Source organism: Oncorhynchus nerka, linkage group LG13 (assembly GCF_034236695.1).
Source record: "Oncorhynchus nerka isolate Pitt River linkage group LG13, Oner_Uvic_2.0, whole genome shotgun sequence".
NCBI lineage: Eukaryota > Metazoa > Chordata > Actinopteri > Salmoniformes > Salmonidae > Oncorhynchus > Oncorhynchus nerka.
This window is the reverse complement of record NC_088408.1, coordinates 22,811,585-22,836,801: the sequence shown is the minus strand read 5'-3', so window position 1 is coordinate 22,836,801 and position 25,217 is coordinate 22,811,585. Positions and strand designations below refer to the sequence as shown.

At 42.5% G+C, this 25,217-nt stretch overlaps 1 protein-coding gene across 1 annotated transcript in view; it reads left to right on the top strand.

Annotated features, from left to right (window-relative positions):
• LOC115140388 (1-phosphatidylinositol 4,5-bisphosphate phosphodiesterase beta-1-like) overlaps positions 1 to 25,217 on the top strand; it is a 324,816-nt gene that overhangs the window by 77,420 nt on the left and 222,179 nt on the right. Inside the window, exon 3 of the mRNA XM_065026264.1 lies at positions 3,439 to 3,507. Coding sequence (XP_064882336.1) covers positions 3,439 to 3,507 — 69 coding nt within the window. The remainder of the gene's footprint in view (positions 1 to 3,438; positions 3,508 to 25,217) is intronic.

The following is a 25,217-nucleotide window of genomic DNA, read 5'->3' as shown; positions in this document are numbered from 1 at the left end:
TTTCCACCTCCTGCACTCCTGTCCCGTCAATGTGGATGGGGGGGGGGGGGGGGGTGCTCCCTTAAATGTAAATGTAATTGTGTTATTTTAATCCCGTAGACCGAGAACTAGAACACTTGCCCATGTCAGGCCGCCTACAGTGCCTCTATGTATTGTCAATATTTCAGTGCCCCCACTTTGAGTAACATCAACAGTGCTTTTAGACTAGCTAGGACCGTGTGTTCGTCTCACTGGTGCCTTCGTGGAACATGGAACTCTCAAATGGAACATGAAACTCTCAAATGGAATGTGGAACTCTCAAATGGAATGTGGAACTCTGAATCAATAATGGATCGTTAGTGAAGTCTAGACCTACATTCGGAGCAGGGGTGCTGTGGTATTTCAGATGTGGTTAGTGAGAGCCCTGGTGGAGAGAGACATATGTAAATCATGATATGGTTCCTTCCTCATATCCTTCTTTCATTAGCAAGAGAGAGGGAGAGAAAAGGAGAGAGCAGAGGTAGAGAGAGAGAAAGAGAGATGCTTCGCTGTAATGGCCTGCTCCATTGACCTCTAGTCATTCAGCCCAGCCTAGTCAGAGTGCTAATATACACATACACTACCTAGGATGCCAACACACACCAAATAACGAAAGGCGCGAAACCTGTGGATAGAGTCGTAAACTTGACCGGCGCGTGCTGCTCCACTCGTAGCCATTTCTGAGCGGAGGTGAGAAACAGGTTGGTGTTACCAAACAAAAAGAAGACAAATACTAATCATTACTTACCAAATAGGCCTACAATAAGTGAGACTCAGGCATTTGTTATTTTCACAATGCAAGATTGTTTGATGGGATTAGCGATATCAGACTGTAGAAAGCTAGCAATGTCTGCAACAAACAGCACTCCATTTGTGTGAGGAGAGAATGAGAAAAAGCTCACAGGTACATCGTCACTGTGTGTGTGTGTGTGTGTGTGTGTGTGTGTGTGTGTGTGTGTGTGTGTGTGTGTGTGTGTGTGTGTGTGTGTGTGTGTGTGTCTGTGCACTCATGAGTGTGTGTGTCTAAGTGTGTGAATCCACTGTTTGGCAGAACATCAGTCCATTTAGGAATATGTGTTACCTACTTGTGGCCTAATTGTTATTGTACGACAGTGAGTGTGTTACTGTACGACAGTGAGTGTGTTATTGTACGACAGTGAGTGTGTTACTGTATGACAGTGAGTGTGTTACTGTATGACAGTGAGTGTGTTATTGTACGACAGTGAGTGTGTTACTGTATGACAGTGAGTGTGTTACTGTACGACAGTGAGTGTGTTATTGTACGACAGTGAGTGTGTTACTGTATGACAGTGAGTGTGTTACTGTACGACAGTGAGTGTGTTATTGTACGACAGTGAGTGTGTTACTGTACGACAGTGAGTGTGTTACTGTACGACAGTGAGTGTGTTACTGTATGACAGTGAGTGTGTTATTGTATGACAGTGAGTGTGTTACTGTATGACAGTGAGTGTGTTACTGTATGACAGTGAGTGTGTTACTGTATGACAGTGAGTGTGTTATTGTATGACAGTGAGTGTGTTATTGTACGACAGTGAGTGTGTTATTGTACGACAGTGAGTGTGTTATTGTATGACAGTGAGTGTGTTACTGTATGACAGTGAGTGTGTTATTGTATGACAGTGAGTGTGTTATTGTATGACAGTGAGTGTGTTATTGTACGACAGTGAGTGTGTTAATGTACGACAGTGAGTGTGTTACTGTACGATAGTGAGTGTGTTACTGTACGACAGTGAGTGTGTTATTGTACGACAGTGAGTGTGTTACTGTATGACAGTGAGTGTTACTGTTGAGTGTGTTACTGATGACAGTGAGTGTGTTACTGTATGACAGTGAGTGTGTTACTGTATGACAGTGAGTGTGTTACTGTACGACAGTGAGTGTGTTACTGTACGACAGTGAGTGTGTTACTGTATGACAGTGAGTGTGTTAATGTACGACAGTGAGTGTGTTATTTTTTTAAACCTTTATTTAACTAGGCAAGTCGGTTAACCTCTTAGTCCGCCCCATCCCGCATGCGGTATCGTTACTACAGCCTCAAGCTCATTAGCATAACGCAACGTTAGCGATTTTTTAAAATTGCAAATGAAACAAAATAAATATGCCTGTTCTCAAGCTTATCCTTTTCTTAACAATCCTGTCGTCTCAGATTTTCAAAATATGCTTTAGAACCAGAGAAAATCACTAATTTGTGTAAGAGTGGTGATAGCTAGCTTAGCGTTAGCATTAGCATTTAGCACGCAACATATTCACAAAAACCAGCCAAGGAATCAAATAAAATAATTTACCTTTGAAGAACTTCAGATGTTTCAATGAGGAGACTCTCAGTTACATAGCAGATGTCCAGTTTTTCCTGAAAGATTATTGTGTAGGACACATCGTTCCCTTTTGTTACTATGCATATGGCTACCGAAACTAACCGAAAATTCAGTCACCTACATGTCGAACTTTTTTCCGAATTAACTCCATAATATCGACTGAAACATGGAAAACGTTGTTTGAATCAATCCTGAAGGTGGTTTGTCATATTTCTCTCCATTGAAAGCACCGTCCTTGTAGCCTGGTTTGTTCTGAGATTTGAATGGAAAAATACCGGGACCTGACTTTTGCGCACCAATTGCCACGCAGACACCTAGCGGGACACCTGGTAAATGTAGTCTCTTATGGTCAATCTTCCAATGATATGCCTACAAATACGTCACAATGCTGCAGAGACCTTGGGGAAACAAGAGAAAGAGTCCGTTCATTCCTGTCGCATTCACAGCCATATAAGGTGATCATGGAAAACGTAGCCTCAGAAATCCTGTGCATTTCCTGGTCGGTCATACATCTTGGTTTTGCCCGAAACATTTGTTCTAAGGGACTCACAGTGAAAATCTTTGCATTTCTGGAAACGTAAGACTGTCTTCTTTCCAAAGCTATCAATTCCAAGCATATTCAAGCATCTTTTCGTGACAAAATATTGCGCTTAAAACGGGCACGTCTTTTTATCCAAAAATTAAATACTGCCCCTATAGGACTAACAGGTTAAGAACAAATTATTTTTTTCATTGACGGCCTAGGAACAATGGGTGAACTGCCTTGTTTAGGGGCAGAACGACAGATTTTTACCTTGTCAGCTCTGGGATTCAATCTAGCAACTTTTCAGTTACGAGTCCAACGCTCTAACCACTAGGGTACCTGCCGCCCCATACGATAGTGAGTGTGTCATTGTACGACAATGAGTGTTTGTGTTTCTAGACTAGGTGACACACATCTCATCCTCTCCAAAGGGTTCCCCCAGGCAACAAAGGCTGATGTGTTTCCTATCCACTATCTTACACACGTGCACACACACACACCCAGTGGACAAACCCACATGGGACTGAATCTTACCACTCTATTTCTGTTGCTTGTTTACAGGACACTGATCTCCTGGACATTGCCTACATCAAGGACGCCAGGAATGGAAAATGCACAAAAACGCCAAAGGTAAGTCAGTCGGGCCAGTGACTTCTGCTCAGTGCACGATTCAAATAGATTCAGATGTACATCTGTGTATCTTAGACAAGCAGACCAATTCTGATCTTTTTTCCACTAATTCCACTAAAAATATCTTTTCAGATCAGATCTTTTTCAGAACTGATCTGATTGGTCAAAAGACCAATTAGTAAAAAAAAAAATCAGAATTGGGCTTCCTGTCTAAACGCAGCCTTATTGTCTTTCTGCCAAAAACTCAGTTCCAAAGTTTATGACAGGGCTTTATGAGAAATACTGGAAGACAGACAAGCTAATAGGATATATAACAGGGTTTTATGAGAAATACTGGAAGACAGACAAGCTAATAGGATATATAACAGGGTTTTATGAGAAATACTGGAAGACAGACAAGCTAATAGGATATATAACAGGGTTTTATGAGAAATACTGGAAGACAGACAAGCTAATAGGATATATAACAGGGTTTTATGAGAAATACTGGAAGACAGACAAGCTAATAGGATATATAACAGGGTTTTATGAGAAATACTGGAAGACAGACAAGCTAATAGGATTTTTTCTTAGTTTTATGTAGGCTGGACAGGAATATGAGGTGAAAGAGGAAGAGAGACAGAGAGACAGAGACACAGACATTTTAATATATCTTCAGATGGATACAGAACTGGATATCACTGTACAATGGTGTGTGTGTGTGTGTGTGTGTGTGTGTGTGTGTGTGTGTGTGTGTGTGTGTGTGTGTGTGTGTGTGTGTGTGTACTTATTTGCACACAGAAATACCCCCAGATTAGTCAGATCTGCCAGAATAGCATAGAGTATAGAACAGAATAGTTATTGTCTTGTCATCTTTACAAAGCAAATTCCTTTTCTATGCTCCAAACCCCAACATATAAACCAGCACTACTTCAAACGAGGCACAGCTTAGTGTTATTGAGCAATGTCATGGCCTTGGGTGTGTCTGAGTGTCGCATTCTGGCTACAGCTGCTACACCAGGAGTCAAGGAGACTTCGACATAACGACCGTTGGCACGAATCACTAATTGCTATGGTAAACAACAACATATTAAATTGTAGTATTTGGATGGAATGGCCCTTTGTGATGCTCTCCTTCTAAGAGCAGACTGAAGAGCAGACAGCCTGCTAATGATGCATACCAACACACTGGCAGCTGTTGCTTTTGACGCCAAACTGAATTTTAGTTGGTTGTGACCAATCTCATAGGAATATGTACGCATTCTCACATTGGCAAACTATCTGCAACCGTCAGAGAATCTGTCAGGCATATTTGGCTCTCTGGCCATTCATGCCTCACTTTAAAGGCCATTCATGCCTCACTTTAAAGGCCATTCATGCCTCACTTTAAAGGCCATTCATGCCTCACTTTAAAGACCATTCATGCCTCACTTTAAAGGCCATTAATGCCTCACTTTAAAGGCCATTCATGCCTCACTTTAAAGACCATTAATGCCTCACTTTAAAGGCCATTCATGCCTCACTTTAAAGACCATTAATGCCTCACTTTAAAGACCATTAATGCCTCACTTTAAAGGCATTCATGCCTCACTTTAAAGGCCATTCATGCCTCACTTTAAAGGCCATTAAAGTTTATGTGACAAAACAAGCAGTGCAGAGAATCATTGTATCATCTAAACCTCTGTGAAATATATTTTCAATAACCAAAAATATAGTATTTTCAGCTGTTTGAAGCTGGTGTACAGAGACGCAAGTGTAAGAGACGGTGTAAGAGATGCAAAAACTAAACTAAAGAACGGGAAGCATAGAAATAGCGTACATAGAACAGATATACCACTTCTTAGACTTGCTTTCAATGAGTTTGACAGATCTATAACTCAGATTTCTATGTGAATTTGGTCAGGTCACCCGAAAAGTTAAATATTGCAGCTTTAATCAATCAATCAATCAAAATTATATATAAAGCCCTTCTAACTCTACCTCTATCTCTACCTCTATCTCAGCCTGTACCTCAGCCTCTACCTCTACCACAGCCTCTACATCAAATCAAATCACATTTATTTGTCACATACGCATGGTTAGCAGATGTTAATGCGAGTGTAGCGAAATGCTTGTGCTTCTAGTTCCGATCATGCGGTAATATCAAATCAAATCAAACGTATTTATATAGCCCTTCGTACATCAGCTGATATCTCAAAGTGCTGTACAGAAACCCAGCCTAAAACCCCAAACAGCAAGCAATGCAGGTGTAGAAGCACGGTGGCTAGGAAAAACTCCCTAGAAAGGCCAAAACCTAGGAGGAAACCTAGAGGAACCAGGCTATGTGGGGTGGCCAGTCCTCTTCTGGCTGTGCCGGGTGGAGATTATAACAGAACATGGCCAAGATGTTCAAATGTTCATAAATGACCAGCATGGTCAAATAATAATAATCACAGGCAGAACAGTTGAAACTGGAGCAGCAGCACGGCCAGGTGGACTGGGGACAGCAAGGAGTCATCATGCCCGGTAGTCCTGAGGCATGGTCCTAGGGCTCAGGTCCTCCGAGATAGAGAAAGAAAGAGAGAAAGAGAGAATTAGAGAGAGCATACTTAAATTCACACAGGACACCGGATAGGACAGGAGAAAGAAGTACACCAGATATAACAAACTGACCCTAGCCCCCTGACACATAAACTACTGCAGCATAAATACTAGAGGCTGAGATATCTAACAAGTAATCTAACCTAACAATTTCAAAACAACTACCTTATACACACACACGTGTAAAGGAATGAATAAGAATATGTACATAAAAATATATGAATGAGTGATGGCCGAACTGCATAGGCAAGATGCAGTAGATGGTATAGAGTACAGTATATACATATGAGATGAGTAATGTAGGGTATGTAAGCAATATATAAAGTGGTGTTGTTAAAAGTGACTAGTGATACATTTATTACATCAATTTTTCCATTATTAAAGTGGCTGGAGTTGAGTCAGTATGTTGGCAGCAGCCACTCAATGTTAGTGGTGGCTGTTTAACAGTCTGATGGCCTTGAGATAAAAGCTGTTTTTCAGTCTCTCGGTCCCCGCTTTAATGCACCTGTACTGACCACGCCTTCTAGATGATAGCGGGGTGAACAGGCAGTGGCTTGGGTGGTTGTTGTCCTTGATGATCTTTTTGGACTTCCTGTGACATCAGGTGGTGTAGGTGTCCTGGAGGGCAGGTAGTTTGCCCCCGGTGATGCGTTGTGCAGACCTCACTACCCTCTGGAGAGCCTTACGGTTGTGGAAGGAGCAGTTACTGTACCAGGCGGTGATGCAGCCCGACAGGATGTTCTCGATTGTGCATCTGTAAAGGTTTGTGAGTGTTTTTGGTGACAAGCCAAATTTCTTCAGCCTCCTGAGGTTGAAGAGGCGCTGCTGCGCCTTCTTCACCACGCTGTCTGGTGGTTGGACTATTTCAGTTTGTCCGTGATGAGTACGCCGATGAACTTAAAACTTTCCACCCTCTCCACTACTGTCCCGTCGATGTGGATAGGGGGCAGCTCCCTCTGCTGTTTCCTGAAGTCCACGATCATCTCCTATGTTTTGTTGACGTTGAGTGTGAGGTTATTTTCCTGACACCACACTCCGAGGGCCCTCACCTCCTCCCTGTAGGCCGTCTCGTCGTTGTTGGTAATCAAGCCTACCACTGTAGTGTCATCTGCAAACTTGATGATTGAGTTGGAGGCGTGCATGGCCACGCAGTCATGGGTGAACAGGGAGTACAGGAGAGGGCTGAGAAATCACCCTTGTGGGGCCCCAGTGTTGATGATCAGTGGGGTGGAGATGTTGTTACCTACCATAACCACCTGGGGGCGGCCCGTCAGGAGGTCCAGGACCCAGATGCACAGGGCGGAGTCGAGTCCCAGGGTCTCGAGCTTAATGACGAGTTTGGAGGGTACCATGTTGTTAAATGCTGAGCTGTAGTCGATGAACAGCATTCTTACATAGGTATTCCTCTTGTCCAGATGGAATAGGGCAGTGTGCAGTGTGGTTGAGATTGCATCATCTGTGGACCTATTGGGGCGGTAAGCAAATTGGAGTGGGTCTAGGGTGTCGGGTAGAGTGGAGGTGATATGGTCCTTGACTAGTCTCTCAAAGCACTTCATGATGACGGAAGTGAGTGCTACGGGTCGGTAGTCATTTAGCTCACTTACCTTAGCTTTCTTGGGAACAGGAACATGGTGGCCCTCTTGAAGCATGTGGGGACAGCAGACTGGGATAAAGATTGATTGAATATGTCCGTAAACAAGCCAGCCAGCTGGTGTGTTTGAGTCTCTACCTCTACCTCATCCTCTACTGTACCTCTCTCAGCCTCATCCTCATTTTACAATAAAGAACAGCAAAGTCCCTGCTGCTATTATGGAAGGACACAGGGTAGATACATTTTTTTTGTATTTATTCAACAAGTCCCATTGAGACAGAGAGAGCCCTGGCCAAGAAGCAAAATCACTAGCACCCTAACAAATGTTTGTTTTTTAAATTATAAATAGGTTATTATGTGGGTTTGTGGGTTACTTTAATGTCCCTCGAGATGAGTGGCGTCATCTCAGACAACAGCTAGTTGTAGCAGACAGACAGAGCCAGCCCGACACAGTGTTGATGTGAGATGGGCTGTTGTGTAGTTAATGAAGGTCAGATGTGTCTAAACAGGCTTGCCAGGGATTTCACGGCTGTGTTGTCTACGTCTGGGATCTATTTCTTACAGACACAGGCCCGCCTGGTCAGTACTGATGGAAATGCCAAGGGTATAGAAACATAGAATCTGACGTTTCCATATTCTTTGTGATTAAGAACCATGTATGTTCTATAACAAACGGGTGAGTTAGGAACGCCAGAGACTTGTTCATTTCAACAAGACACAACATATGTAGCATTGCATATAGAAAAGTCAAACAGAATGCTGACGATTCCATATTCTTCATAACAGACAACTGCTTGTGTTCATTGTTTGGTATACAGTGGCTTGCGAAAGTATTCACCCCCCTTTGCATTTTTCCTATATTGTTGCCTTACAACCTGGAATTAACATGGATTTTGGGGGGGTTGTATCATTTGATTTACACAACATGCCTACCACTTTGAAGATGCAAAATATGTTTTATTATGAAACAAACAAGAAATATGAGAAAAAAAACAGAAAACTTGAGCATGCATAACTATTCACCCCCCAAAGTCAATACTTTGTAGAGCCACCTTTTGCTGCAATTACAGCTGCAAGTCTCTTGGGGTTTGTCTCTATAAGCTTGGCACATCTAGCCCCTGGGACTTTTGCCCATTCTTCAAGGCAAAACTGCTCCAGCTCCTTTAAGTTGGATGGGTTCCGCTGGTGTACAGCAATCTTTAAGTCATACCACAGATTCTCAATTGGATTGAGGTCTGGGCTTGGACTAGGCCATTCCAAGACATTTAAATGTTTCCCCTTATACCACTTGAGTGTTGCTTCATCAGTATGCTTAGGGTCATTGTCCTGCTGGAAGATGAACCGCCGTCCCAATCTCAAATCTCTGGAAGACTGAAACAGGTTTCCCTGGAGAATTTCCTTGTATTTAGCGACATCCATCATTTATTATAATTTGACCAGTTTCCCAGTCCCTGCCGATGAAAAACATCCCTACAGCATGATGCTGCCACCACCATGCTTCACTGTAGGGATGGCGTTCTCAGGGTGATGAGAGGTGTTGGGATGCGCCAGACAGCGTTTTCCTTGATGGCCAAAAAGCTCAATTTTAGTCTCATCTGACCATACCTTCCATATGTTCGGGGAGTCTCCCACATGCCTTTTGGCAAACACCAAACATGTTTGCTTATTTTTTTTCTGGACACTCTTCCGTAAAGCCCAGCTCTGTGGAGTGTACGGCTTAAAGTGGTCCTATGGACAGATACTCCAATCTCCTCTGTGGAGCTTCGCAGCTCGTTCACGGTTATCTTTGGTCTCTTTATTGCCTCTCTGATTAATGCCCTAGTTGCCTGGTCCGTGAGTTTTGGTGGGCTGCCCTCTCTTGGCAGGTTTGTTGTGGTGCCATATTCTTTCCATTTTTTAATAATGGATTTAATGGTGCTCCGTGGGATGTTCAAAGTTTCTGATATTTTTTTAGAACCCAACCCTGATCTGTACTTCTCCACAACGTTGTCCCTGACCTGTTTGGAGTGCTCCTTGGTCTTCCTAGTGTTGCTTATTTTGTGGTGCCCCTTGCTTAGTGGTGTTGCAGACTCTGGGGCCTTTCAGAACAGGTGTGTATATAGTGAGATCATGTGACAGATCATGCGATCTTAGATTGCACACAGGTGGACTTTATTTAACTAATTATGTGACTTCTGAAGGTAATTGTTTGCAATTTTTTAACATTTTGAAACAAGTTTTTTTTTTCACTTCACTAATTTGGACTATTTTGTGTATCTCTATTACATGAAATCCCAATAAAATATATTTAAATTACAGGTTGTAATGCAACAAAATAGGAAAAACGCCAAGGGGGGTGAATACTTTTGCAAGGCACTGTATCTTTAGCTACAGTGCCTTCAGAAATAATTACAAAGTGGGATTAAAATATATTTAATTTAACGATCTGTACCAAATACTATGTAATGTCAAAGTGAAAGATATATTAATGAGAAAAATAAAACACTAATATATCTCGATTAGATAAGTATTCAACCCCCTGAGTCATGTTAGAATTACCTTTCTGGGTAAGTCTCTCTAAGAGATTTTCGCACCTGGAATTGGGAAACATTGATCATTGCTAAACAGCCATTTTCAGGTTGCCATAGATTTTCAAGCATATTTAAGTCAAAACTGTAACTCGGCAACTCCAGTGTAGATTTGGCCTTGTGTTTTAGGTTATGGATAATTCATCTCCCAGTGTCTGGTGGCAAACAGACTGAACCAGGTTTTCCTCTAAGTTTTTGCCTGTGCTTAGCTCCATTCCGTTTCTCCTTTATCCTGAAAACCTCCCCAGTCCTTAAAGATTATAAACATACCCATAACATGATGCAGCCACCACTATGCTTGTAAATATGTAGAGTGGTACTCAGTAATGTGTTTTATTGGATTTGACCCGAACATAACACTTTGTATTTAGGACAAAAAACAAAATGCTTTGCCACATTATTTTGCAGTATTACTTTAGTTGCCAACATGATGCATGTTTTGGAATATTTTTATTCTGTACAGGCTTCCTTCTTTTCACTCTGTCAATTAGGTTAGTATTGGGAAGTAACTACAGTGCAGTGTTGTTGATCCATCCTCAGTTTTCTCCTATCACAGTCATTAAACTCTGTAACTGTTTTAATGAAACCCTGAGTGGTTTCCTTCCTCTCCGGTAACTGAGTTAGGAAGGAAATCTGTATCTTTGTAGTGACTGGGTCTATTGATACACCATCCAAACTGTAATTAATAACTTCACCATGCTCAAAGAGATATTCAATATCACTGCTCAACTGAGGGACCATACAGATAATTGTATGTGTGGGGTACAGAGATGAGGTACTCATTCAAAAATCATGTTAAACACTATTGCACACAGAGTGAGTCCATGCAATTTATTATGACTTGTTAGGCACATGTTTTACTCCTGAAGTTATTTAGGCTTGCCATAACAAAGGGGTTCAATACTTATTGACTTATTGATTTTTCAGCTTTTCATTTTTAATTAATTTCCACTTTGATATTATGGGAATTATTATGGGGAATTGTGTGTAGGCCAGTGACAAAAACAATCTCTATTTCATCCATTTTAAATTAAGGCTGTAGCACAACAAAATGTTGGAAAAGTCAAGGGGTGTGAATACTTTCTGAAGGCACTGTCCTTTAATGGTGTGCCCATCTGAATAAGCTGATGGTCAGTGTGGCTAACCGTTATTGCCCAGAGGCCTGGTCAATGTAGCAGGAGCACGTCTTCAGCTTGATGGGACGTTATTAGACCAGATTACAATTGAGAGGGAACAGGCTGTTCCTGTCCTCGCCACTCACAAAAAATAATCTCTCTAAACCTCATAACTTAATTCTCATAACTTGATTCTTCTAACTTGATCATCATAGCTTGATCCACATTACTAGATCCTCATAACTTCCTCTTCATAACACAATTCTCTTAACTTCATAACGTTATCTACCTCCATAACGTATCCAACTCCATTCAATATTAAGTCAATGATCTTCCTCTACGAGACACAGTTTTCCCCTCCCATGGTTGGAATCGTTCTCACTGCTCCCAGGGAACCAGATAGACACACTATAGGAAGATTAACACTAGAACCGCTAGGCGAGGGACCCCCCCTTCAAGCTAATGAGCAGTCATTCTGACTGCAACATTCTAAAAGTGTCATTCATATATTTCATATATGCAATAGCAAAAATAATCGTTGTGTCTATGAAGGCCTTGGGTAACATTAGAATGCGATCTTTATTTTATCTCAAATAACACAATAGCATTTTCATTCGTTTATGTTACTGTAGGCTCTACTTAAAAAATATAATAATAACAAACGTCAAGTGTTCAATAAATTGTATTTGTGGCGGCGTGCCTTTGTTACAAGAATGAAACAGAAAGCATGTGTTGGAACACGATAACAAAATAAATATAAAAATACCCGAACCACTAATACGCATGGCCAAATTATGAAACATCAGTAGCCTAAACATAAATTATAAGCACCAAGTGGCCTTGATAAATAGTGAAACTCGGCATAAAAACAATAATGGCATTATAATGAATATAAGTGGCGATATGACAGCAGTCAAAAAATAGTAAATTATTGTCAGCGTGTGCTTATATTGTGCGCGTTTTCACTCAATGGCATGTTGGATTTTATATAGCTGGTATCCCTTGTCCTAACACTTGACAACACATTTGACACACTGATATACCTTTGTTTTGTTGTTATGCACAATGGTTTCCGGTTTTCGCTTAATTGTGTTCCGTTGTCTTGTTATTCTTTGTGGATTACAACGCCTGTGCACGTGCCTTATTTTGCGCAGAGGGAGGCAGCTCCCGTCTCACTTTGTTCATGGTGCCAGCCAGAATTGTTTTTTTTTTGCAAGCAAATTGTTCGCCGATGACAGTGAAGTTAAGAAATTGTCCATGGTAAGTTTTCTCCCCTTGCCAAAGTAAGGTCTCCGACACTCGCGCACCTGATGCTGACCATTGTGGATCTTTTCCCAGATATTGAAATCCGTTCAACATGTACAATTGCGCTCGCTCTCACTGTGTAGCCTACTCCAGGTAGGTCAGAGTAGACTGCTTGGATTCGGTGGACTGATATTAGGTACATACCATTTTAAGATTATAATAAGAGTGGATCAGTACAGTAGAATGGCCCGCCCTGTTCTTCATTCACAATTGGTGATGACATAATTATGCGTCGTTGGCTTCCCACTCACCCATTCTCCCCATCATACTTTACTTCATTTATTTCATCTGTTGTTATTCAGGATGTGTGAAATTAGTTTCGGTACAGTTTCGAAGCAATTATCTGGGTGATTATCAGCGGGGCACTTTCAACTGTCGGAAGAGGCCCTAAAGTGGGGACAATGAGGGGCAACGGGGAAACAATAAAAAAAAATGAAATGCCCTCTTAAAACTGGTTAGAACTCCAGTTCTGTTTGTGATAAAGATTCTAACAACGACATTGTGTTATATAGAGTTATTAAGGAAAAGTCAAGGATGGAGGAGGGCAAGACTTTAAAAATGCCAGGGTAATAAAAATGTTTTTGACTGTTTTAGGGTTCTAGTGTTAAAAGATATCAGCCACAATTGAGTCCCGGAGGGCTTTGACTTTCATGGATGGGAATGGTTCTTTCTCAGAAAAAGCGCAGGAGAAAAGCATTCAGCCTTTCAATAGGGCGCTGTGCGTCCACTGGGTCATCATGACAGGCTTGCTCATTCTCCATGTTTATGTTTAGTAAACCCAAACCACTTATGTACGTGTCATCTCAGTTACACTTTAGAAATATAATCTCATTGCTATCATTGAAGTACTCTTTCAAGATGTTCTTGCTATAAAGCTAACCTAACCTCACTTACGTGATGTTCCAACAAGATCTCACAGTCTCACATCAGAATTAGACATTCATCCATGTTTCTCAAATGCCACATTTCGAAGTTGTTCAGAAAGGCCACATTTAAGTTTAGGTATTAGCTTTGAATTTTTAAGGTTAGGGTTGAGTTTAGGCATTAACTCTGAATGCTTAAGGAACAGGTTAAGGTTTGGGATAGGCTTGATACAAAATCTCAAAAACAATTTCCTATCGCTGGATTCAAACTTGCAGCATTTGGTACCAGAAGTAGATGTTTACGGCTATCCGCCGTTCCCGTCAAGGAAAACTGAAATCTAAACCCAGCAAAAAAAGAAAGGTCCATTTTTCAGGACCCTGTCTGTCAAAGATAATTAGTAAAAATCCAAATAACACCACAGATCTTTACTGTAAAGGGTTTAAACACTGTTTCCCATGCTTGTTCAATGAACCACAAACAATTAATGAACATGCACCTGTGGAACGGTCATTAAGACACTAACAGCTTACAGACGGTAGGCAATTAAGGTCACAGTTATGAAAACGTAGGACACTAAAGAGGCCTTTCTACTGACTCTGAAAAACACCAAAAGAAAGATGCTCAGGGTCCCTGCTCATCTGTGTGAAAGTGCCTTAGTCATGCAAGGAGGCATGAGGACTGTGAATGTGGCCAGGGCAATAAATTGCAATGTCCGTACTGTGAGACGCCTAAGACAGCGTTACAGGGAGACAGGATTGACAGCTGATTGTCCTCGCAGTGGAAGACCACTTGTAAAAACACCAGCACAGGATCGGTACATCCGAACATCACACCTGCGGGACAGGTACAGGATGGCAACTGCCTGTTGTAAGGCAGTTGCTTGTTGCCATTGGTACATAAGCACATAACAGCTAATGCTCAAGAACAATGACGTTGGTGCATATTACACAAGCACACACTCTCTCAGACACACACACACACACACACACACACACACACACACACACACACACACACACACACACACACACACACACACACACACACACACACACACACACACACACAGGAACCTACACAAACAGGTTAATCTAGACCAAGTGAGAGGGGTGAAAATAGTGTTCTGGTTGAATTTCAATGAGAACTGTCTACAAAGGCTTTCGGCCCGCTTGGCCTGCCCTGAAAGAACCACTGTTATCTGTAGAGAAAACACATGGAGCCAGATGCTATGAAATAATGTGGTCGGTAAAACAATACCCCGTATCAGCCACAACCACACACACAAAACAATCAGCACAGACACAGAACAATCACCACAGACACAGAACAATCACCACAGACACACAATAATAGGGGGCTATTGAGGCCTGTTAGTTGACCTTGTGGTTCTATCTACTGTACACAGCTAGTCTGAGTTAAGACAAAACACCAGGGACACTTATTGTGCTATGGGACTTTCTTCTTTACGTTCCATGGTTCCTGGCTGTGCCAGGTGGAGATTATAACAGAACATGGCCAAGATGTTAAAATGTTCATAAATGACCAGCATGGTCGAATAATAATAAGGCAGAACAGTTGAAACTGGAGCAGCAGCACGGCCAGGTGGACTGGGTACAGCAAGGAGTCATCATGTCAGGTAGTCCTGGGGCATGGTCCTAGGGCTCAGGTCCTCCGAGAGAGAGAAAGAAAGAGAGAAGGAGAGAACGCACACTTAGATTCACACAGGACACCGAATAGGACAGGAGAAGTATTCCAGATATAACAAACTGACCCTAGCCCCCTGACACATAAACTACTGCAGCATAAATACTGGAGGCTGAGACAGGAGGGGTCAGGAGACACTGTGGCCCCATCCGAGGACACCCCCGGACAGGGCCAAACAGGAAGGATATAACCCCACCCACTTTGCCAAAGCACAGCCCCCACACCACTAGAGGGATATCTTCAACTACCAACTTACCATCCTGAGACAAGGCTGAGTATAGCCCACAAAGATCTCCGCCATGGCACAACCCAAGGGGGGGCGCCAACCCAGACAGGATGACCACATCAGTGAATCAACCCACTCAGGTGACGCACCCCTTCCAGGGACGGCATGAGAGAGCCCCAGTAAGCCAGTGACTCAGCCCCTGTAATAGGGTTAGAGGCAGAGAATCCCAGTGGAAAGAGGGGAACCGGCCAGGCAGAGACAGCAAGGGCGGTTCGTTGCTCCAGAGCCTTTCCGTTCACCTTCCCACTCCTGGGCCAGACTACACTCAATCATATGACCCACTGAAGAGATGAGTCTTCAGTAAAGACTTAAAGGTTGAGACCGAGTTTGCGTCTCTGACATGGGTAGGCAGACCGTTCCATAAAAATGGAGCTCTATAGGAGAAAGCCCTGCCTCCAGCTGTTTGCTTAGAAATTCTAGGGACAATTAGGAGGCCTGCGTCTTGTGACCGTAGCGTACGTGTAGGTATGTACGGCAGGACCAAATCAGAGAGAGAGGTAGGAGCAAGCCCATGTAATGCTTTGTAGGTTAGCAGTAAAACCTTGAAATCAGCCCTCGCTTTGACAGGAAGCCAGTGTAGAGAGGCTAGCACTGGAGTAATATGATCAAATTTTTTGGTTCTAATCAGGATTCTAGCAGCCGTATTTAGCACCAACTGAAGTTTATTTAGTGCTTTATCCGGGTAGCCGGAAAGTAGAGCATTGCAGTAGTCTAACCTAGAAGTGTCAAAAGCATGGATACATTTTTCTGCATCATTTTTGGACAGAAAGTTTCTGATTTTTGCAATGTTACGTAGATGGAAAAAAGCTGTCCTTGAAATGGTCTTGATATGTTCTTCAAAAGAGAGATCAGGGTCCAGAGTAATGCCGAGGTCCTTCACAGTTTTATTTGAGACGACTGTACAACCATTAAGATGAATTGTCAGATTCAGCAGATGTTCCAGTGATGTCTCTGTTTACAGTGTTTACAGCTGGGCTCTGGGTAACTAGCCAGCTCAGTGTCAGTCTGCCTGTCTGTTAGGACCGGGAATTGCCAGGGACCTCACAATACGATATTACACGATATGCATTGCGATTCTATATGTATCACAATTTACCACGATTCTGTGTTTTTCAATTTGATTCTGTGATTTTATTGTGATTTGATGTTCCAAACATATTGCTCACTATATGTCTTCTACAGAGGTAAAAGAGAGAGCATGAGAACATTTGTTTTGGTCAGTCATGAAAATAAAACTCCTGAAAAAATGTTGGCTCCCCTTTAGAAAAGAAGGTTGAGGCCAAGCTATAGAAGGAGAAATACCAGAGTTGTGGGCCAGGTACAGCCGACCAGCGCTAGCTAACATTATTAACTACCTAGAAAAAAATGAATAAAAAATTGTTACTTGGAGTCATAGAATCTATATAATATCTGCAAAAATAAAATAGTCATACTTTACTGTATATGTTTTTTTGTCCATCCCTACTGTCTGTCTTTCCTCTGCAGCTCTTTTAATAGGAGCCAGGGGAGAGTTAGCTTACCGTATGCTTCACAGTCAAAACAGGTTGCCCATATATTATGACAACATTTTGAGGCTTGTCGACGTTCGGTAGCTGATGTCTACGCCCCTTCGTCAGTGATTGGTCAACAGTAGGAATTCTTCAATTAAGTGTTTGTTGTCATTCAATGACAGAAGACTACTTTTCATGGACATTTTTACACTGGAGAAATACTGCACCAAACATATTAGTTAAATGTAAAATTGCACGACTATGACCCTCTTAGCAAAAACATCAACATTTATTGCAGGTTTCTTGAGTTACTTATTTTGAAGAAGTGTACTGGCTATGGTGTCTCAACAGGGACAAACAGTAATATTACGCTTCTTGTGTAATGTAATCTTTAAATCCCAAAACTCACTTCTGTTTACATTGAGAGTATGCTTGTGTTGCGATATCCAAAGCGTGCCACTTGGAATGGATGGCCAATACTTTGCTTCATTCTAAGTGGTATATGCCAGTGTTAGTGGACATTGAAGCAGAGCTTATGTGTTGTCATGGAAGTTAGGCCTGTAATGGATAATAGATAATAGACGTCGGTATTTCCTTTCATCTGTGACCTCTGTGGTCCGCCGTGGTCGATGAAAGAGGGGGTCACAGCGGGAGGATTCAGCCATAACGATCAGGAACCTTTCAAGCATATTAATCCCCCGAGTAACAGACAAACAGACAGATAGACAGACAGACAGACAGACAGACAGACAGACAGACAGACAGACAGACAGACAGACAGACAGACAGACATACCTTTAGAGCCCTCACTGTCTACTGAGGTTGTCACTAGTTACCACAGCCACAAAGTCACAAACCCTGCCCATTTATACAATTTCTCTTCTTAAAATGTGATTTAAACCTATCCCTAACCGTAACTCTAACCTTAAATTAAGACCAAACAGTCCATTTCTGTTTTAATACATTTTTACAATATAGCTAATTGTGACCGACCTGCTCGATTTGGTCTTATGTAGCAACATTTTAAATTGTGTGTTTTACAGTGGATAAAAGTATCGACTCAGAGCTAGAAAATGGTATATTTGTCACGCCCTGGTCTTAGTATTCTGTGTTTTCTTTATTATTTTGGTTAGGCCAGGGTGTGACATGGGTTTATTTTGTGGTGTGTTTTGTCTTGGGGTTTTGGGATTGTGGCTTAGTAGGGTTGTTTAGAAAAGTCTATGGTTGCCTGAGGCGGTTCTCAATCAGAGGCAGGTGATTATCGTTGTCTCAGATTGGGAACCATATTTAGGCAGACATATTCTTTGAGTGTTTCGTGGGTGATTGTTCCTGTCTCTGTGTTTGTTGTCACCAGATAGGCTGTATAGGTTTTCCCGTTACGTTTGTTGTTTTTGTATTGTTTGTTTTTTCGTCGTCATTAAACATGTATCAAAAATACCACGCTGCATTTTGGTCCGACTCTCCTTCGACGGAAGAAAACCGTAACAATATTACTTACATAAACTACAGTTGAAGGACAATGGGAAAGTAATTCTGCTTTGAAAGTTGATCAACTTGAAACCTCACTGTTGAGAAAATGGCCCTTGAATGTTTTGGTAAACCTACTGGGAAAGGGGGATACCTAGACAGTTGTACAACTGAATGCATGGGATTCAATCCAACAACCTTTCGGTTACTGGCCTTTCGGTTACTGGCCCTCTAACCACTAGGCTACCTGCCAGAGAGCTCTTCTTTGTCTACACCCATTCAGCATCATTCAAACCCTCTTAAGACTTTGCCCCGCCCATCTCTTTAAGGATTTACTTGTGAGTCCATGTACTTAACAACCAACGTTTCAAGACTAAAGGCTAGTTTATACTACGGGTGTATTCGTAAATTCAATCTGGAGTGCCAGTGTGCGCCCTGGGCGTTTGTAAACTCAGAGCATTGTCAGATTGTCTGTTCCTAAATTCAGAGTGTTCAGAGCGCACACTTGACTCTCTAGGGTTGATCCAAGAGTTCTGACCTAACAACAGCAGTCAAGCTCCCAAGCTAACTGGCTAACGTTGGCTAGCTTGCTAGCTACTTCCAGACATATGAGAGAACAGCTCACTCTGACCATTTTATTCACCCTAGCAGAGCTGGTTAGGCTGTTTTCATGTTATCCAGAGCGTTGGTGACTATAACTGTGCTGCTGGCAACAATTTAATTAAGATTTTTTTGCCGACGTTTACTGACATATTCAACAGGTGTTGAGCGATCGTAAGTTCATCAGTTATTCTAAGCTCTGGCACACTCAGACGAGAGGGCTCTGCAATCGGAGTAGATAGCCAGAGCGAATTTATCAGCTATGTCTATTGACAGTTATCGCAGTGACATCATGAACATCTATTGAAATGTTTAATTGCATAGTGGAGTCTTTTGTTTAGACATGTAAACTAGCTATCTAAACAACTCGTTACTACCCTGCATGAATCAATTTTAGCTAGCTAACATTAGGCTATAACTAGCAATGCAAATGGCTCTGAGATACGAATAATATTACCATGCAGATCATACACGTAACGTTAGCTAGCGAGCTAACAGTACGCTTTAACTGAAATGAAAATGACTTTCTGACAGAATGAGAAACGTGTAATATTAGAAAAGCTAGCTAGACTATCTTAACCTTATACATCGATGGACGCTTCTCCATCTCCGTCACGGATGCCATGGTGGCTATTAGATTGAAGATGTAATCTGGAGACAGGTGTTTTATACAGCCTTTTGTGTGTTCTCTTTTCGGCTCCTTCTGCATATTTGCAATCAAAGGCCAGAATTTTCTCCATCCCCTTAGCTTTCATACTCTAATTCCACTGATTTCAAAACTCGGTCCTCCAGAAAGTGGAAAGCAACACTTCGATGTCTTTCAAAAAAAGCTGCGTTAGAAAGGATTAACTACAACTACTGAGCAGCTCATGTTATAGATAGAAGCGTGCTACATGGCAGACTATGCCTTTTCCGTGGCTACACCAACTAAGCTCATCATTTAACAGTATTTACAGCTGGCTGTCACGACTTCCGCAAAGTTGGTCCCTCTCCTTGTTCAGGCGGCGTTCCGCGGTCGAAGTTACCGACCTTCTAGCCATCGCTGATCCTCTTTTCTTTTTCCTTTGGTTTTGTCTAGTCTTCCATCACACCTGGTTCCAATCCCATCATTTACATGTTGTGTTTTTAACCCTCTGTTCCCCCTCATGTCCTTGTGGGTGATTGTTTATTGTAGTGCTTTTGAACATCTGTCCTGGTGTGTATTTACCCCTCTGTTGCCCTCATGTCCTTGTGTGTGATTGTTTATTGTACTACTTGTGAACGTCTGTCCTGGTGTGTGATTGTTTATTGTACTACTTGAACACGTCTGTCCTGGTGGGTGATTGTTTATTGTAGTGCTTGAACACGTCTGTCCTGGTGGGTGATTGTTTATTGTAGTGCTTGAACACGTCTGTCCTGGTGTGTGATTGTTTATTGTAGTGCTTGAACACGTCTGTCCTGGTGGGTGATTGTTTATTGTAGTACTTGAACACGTCTGTCCTGGTGTGTGATTGTTTATTGTAGTACTTGAACACGTCTGTCCTGGTGTGTGATTGTTTATTGTAGTACTTGAACACGTCTGTCCTTGTGTGTGATTGTTTATTGTAGTGCTTGAACACGTCTGTCCTGGTGGGTGATTGTTTTGTTTATTGTAGTGCTTGAACACGTCTGTCCTGGTGTGTGATTGTTTATTGTAGTACTTGTGAACGTCTGTCCTTGTGTGTGATTGTTTATTGTAGTACTTGAACACGTCTGTCCTTGTGTGTGATTGTTTATTGTAGTACTTGTGAACGTCTGTCCTGGTGTGTGATTGTTTATTGTAGTGCTTGTGAACGTCTGTCCTGGTGTGTGATTGTTTATTGTAGTACTTGAACACGTCTGTCCTGGTGTGTGATTGTTTATTGTAGTACTTGAACACGTCTGTCCTGGTGTGTGATTGTTTATTGTAGTGCTTGTGAACGTCTGTCCTGGTGGGTGATTGTTTATTGTAGTGCTTGAACACGTCTGTCCTGGTGTGTGATTGTTTATTGTAGTGCTTGAACACGTCTGTCCTGGTGGGTGATTGTTTATTGTAGTGCTTGAACACGTCTGTCCTGGTGTGTGATTGTTTATTGTAGTACTTGAACACGTCTGTCCTGGTGTGTGATTGTTTATTGTAGTGCTTGTGAACGTCTGTCCTGGTGTGTCGGGTTATAGACCCATTTATTTTATTATTCTGTTTTCCGGTGGGTTTTGTTAATAAACTGCGCCGTTGGAAACACAGTTATTTCTCTCCTGCGTCTGACTTCTCTGCCGCCAGTTCGCACCCCTTACAACATTATAATGTGCAGGAGATGTGCAGTTCAAACATTATAATGTGCAGGAGATGTGCAGTTCGCACCCCTTACCATTATAATGTGCAGGAGATGTGCAGTTACAACATTATAATGTGTAGGAGATGTGCAGTTCGCACCCCTTACAACATTATAATGTGCAGGAGATGTGCAGTTCGCACCCCTTACAACATTATAATGTGTAGGAGATGTGCAGTTCGCACCCCTTACAACATTATAATGTGCAGGAGATGTGCAGTTCGCACCCCTTACAACATTATAATGTGCAGGAGATGTGCAGTTCACACCCCTTACAACATTATAATGTGCAGGAGATGTGCAGTTCACACCCCTTACAACATTATAATGTGCAGGAGATGTGCAGTTCACACCCCTTACAACATTATAATGTGCAGGAGATGTGCAGTTCACACCCCTTACAACATTATAATGTGCAGGAGATGTGCAGTTCACACCCCTTACAACATTATAATGTGCAGGAGATGTGCAACATTATAATGTGTAGGAGATGTGCAGTTCACACCCCTTACAACATTATAATGTGCAGGAGATGTGCAGTTCACACCCCTTACAACATTATAATGTGCAGTTCACACCCCTTACACTGGCATATATGTTTGTATTAAGGCACATGAAAGTTCACATGTTTCAAAAGGCATTTCTGCCAAAAAATGCATTTTGATCAACAAAAAAAAAGTTTACGTTCAAATGGCTCTCCTGTGAAGTAGTGACGCGCGACATACGTCCAGTTTCCTGAAACCAGTCACAATTTAGAATTTTGGGCTGTGGTAGCTAGTGTGTCCCGTGGTACCCTGATCCTACACTATAGAGCACATCACACAGTACAATACAGAGTGACAAAGTGATTACACGCTGTGACTTACAGTGAAACCACACTGTCTGCATCCCAAATGGCACCCTATTCCCTATATAGTGCACTTCTTTAGGTTGACACTATATAGGGAACAGTGTGCCTTTTGTGACACATGCACTGTACTTACTGTATAAAACATGATGATGGGATTGATACTCTCTGCTATATACAGTAACTATAGCCCAACATGTTCTTCTCTGCATTTAAACACTTCATTCTATTAGCTATGTAACTGATACTGAATTGGTGCACTGAGAATATTTGATTACTCACTTACTCAATGTAAAACAGAGTGGCGGTTTCATAATAATGACATGAATCTTAAGACCTCTGCAGGTTTATGTGAGTGACTGAGTTGTGATAGTGGTCCCGAGGGAACCTGACAAATGAGCTGTCTCTCAGTCAGTATGTCAGTCTGTCTGTAATGAGAAACATGGACGGACAATGAGACATAATAGTGTACTCAGAGGGATGGAGAGAGGGAAGGGAGAGAGAGAGGTGAGGGAGGGAGGGAGCGAGAGGTGAGGGAGTGTGAGAGAGAGGGGTGTAATGAGAGAGAGAGAGGGTGAGGGAGAGGCAGAGGGAGAGAGTGAGGTGAGGGAGGGAGGAGGAGAGAGGGGTGTAATGAGAGAGAGAGAGAGGGTGAGGGAGAGGGAGAGAGAGAGGTGAGGGAAGGGAGAGAGAGAGGTGAGGGAGGAAGGGAGGGAGGGAGAGCGTGGGGAGAGAGAGGTGAGGGAGTGTGAGAGAGAGGGGTGTAATGAGAGAGAGAGAGGGTGAGGGGGAGGGAGAGGGAGAGAGAGGAACAAAGACATGAACTGGTCACAGGATTCCAGGAACATGCTAATTGGTTGCTGATTGAAGCCAGGTCTTTGGTTTCACTCTACGCTCCACTGTTTACTGCAGCGCACTTTTGGAATGCTGAGAGAATTTAATAGAATCTTAGGCTCAACGTAGAAACAGATCTGTGCACATTAAGTTGTTGTAGAATTGAATAAACTATAATAGACTGCAGTAGCACTTTCTGTCAAAACACATGAATTGACAGGATACACAATGCTACATTCACATTTTATATAAGGACTCCTTAACTACTCCCCTGTGAGATTCCTTAGTGCCTGTTACTGCATGGGGCCATGATGCGCGTGCTCTCCCTCTCTCTCCCTCTCTCTCCCTCTCTCTCTCTCTCTCTCTCCCCCCCACCTCTCTCGGTAGTCCCCCATACACACATGAACCTAACATGCTATCACACTCCAAGCCCCTCTCATATCACTCTCCCAACCTCCAACCCTCTCTGACTATCTCTCATTCTCCATCAAAGAAGCCACCTCAATAAATATTCTGAATGTGTATACAGTATGTGGACAGGGATACACGCTAGTTACTGTTTGCGGTAGGTGGGATGGGGTGGTTGGTGAATTGCGATTCTTTTCATAAAATAAATAGCTGCCGCAGTCCTCGTCAATCAAACACAAGCAATCTATTGTCACATGACTGAAGTCTCATTGGAAAGATGGAGGAGGAGAGAGAGGGAGAGAGGAAGAGAGAGACAGGGTTAGATTTTTTTGTATCAATTACTTCGATGATATGGTCATTCAATGAATTCACCTAGCCAGAGAACCAGACCATCTCATTTAGGCTCATGGAGAAATCAAAAGCCAGCGATCCGACACTAGACCACCTTACAGAATCTCGTCCCTTCGTCTTCAGCTAAATAAAGATTGAGTTGCTCTCTCTGAGGTTTCTTAAAAAGAATGACTGAATGAATGGATGAATGGAAATTGTATGGATGAAATGAAGACGGTATTGATAAACAGAGGAGCCACTGTAGTGTACAGTATATCAGAGGAGATGGTGGAGTGTACAGTATATCAGAGGAGATGGTGGAGTGTACAGTATATCAGAGGAGATGGTGGAGTGTACAGTATATCAGAGGAGATGGTGGAGTGTACAGTATTTCAGAGGAGATGGTGGAGTGTACAGTATATCAGAGGAGATGGTGGAGTGTACAGTATGTCAGGAGGAGATGGTATATCGGGAGATGGTGGACAGTATATCAGAGGAGATGGTGGAGTGTACAGTATATCAGAGGAGATGGTGGAGTGTACAGTATATCAGAGGAGATGGTGGAGTGTACAGTATATCAGAGGAGATGGTGGAGTGTACAGTATATCAGAGGAGATGGTGGAGTGTACAGTATATCAGAGGAGATGGTGGAGTGTACAGTATATCAGAGGAGATGGTGGAGTGTGGTGGAGTGTACAGTATATCAGAGGAGATGGTGGAGTGTACAGTATATCAGAGGAGATGGTGGAGTGTACAGTATATCAGAGGAGATGGTGGAGTGTACAGTATATCAGAGGAGATGGTAGAGTGTACAGTATATCAGAGGAGATGGTAGAGTGTACAGTATATCAGAGGAGATGGTGGAGTGTACAGTATATCAGAGGAGATGGTGGAGTGTACAGTATATCAGAGGAGATGGTGGAGTGTACAGTATATCAGAGGAGATGGTGGAGTGTACAGTATATCAGAGGAGATGGTGGAGTGTACAGTATATCAGAGGAGATGGTGGAGTGTACAGTATATCAGAGGAGATGGTGGAGTGTACAGTATATCAGAGGAGATGGTGGAGTGTACAGTATATCAGAGGAGATGGTGGAGTGTACAGTATATCAGAGGAGATGGTGATGGTATATCAGAGTGGTGGAGTGTACAGTATATCAGAGGAGATGGTGGAGTGTAGATGGTGGAGTACAGTATATCAGAGGAGATGGTGGAGTGTACAGTATATCAGAGGAGATGGTGGAGTGTACAGTATATCAGAGGAGATGGTGGAGTGTACAGTATGTCGGAGGAGATGGTGGAGTGTACAGTATATCAGAGGAGATGGTGGAGTGTACAGTATGTCGGAGGAGATGGTGGAGTGTACAGTATATCAGAGGAGATGGTGGAGTGTACAGTATATCAGAGGAGATG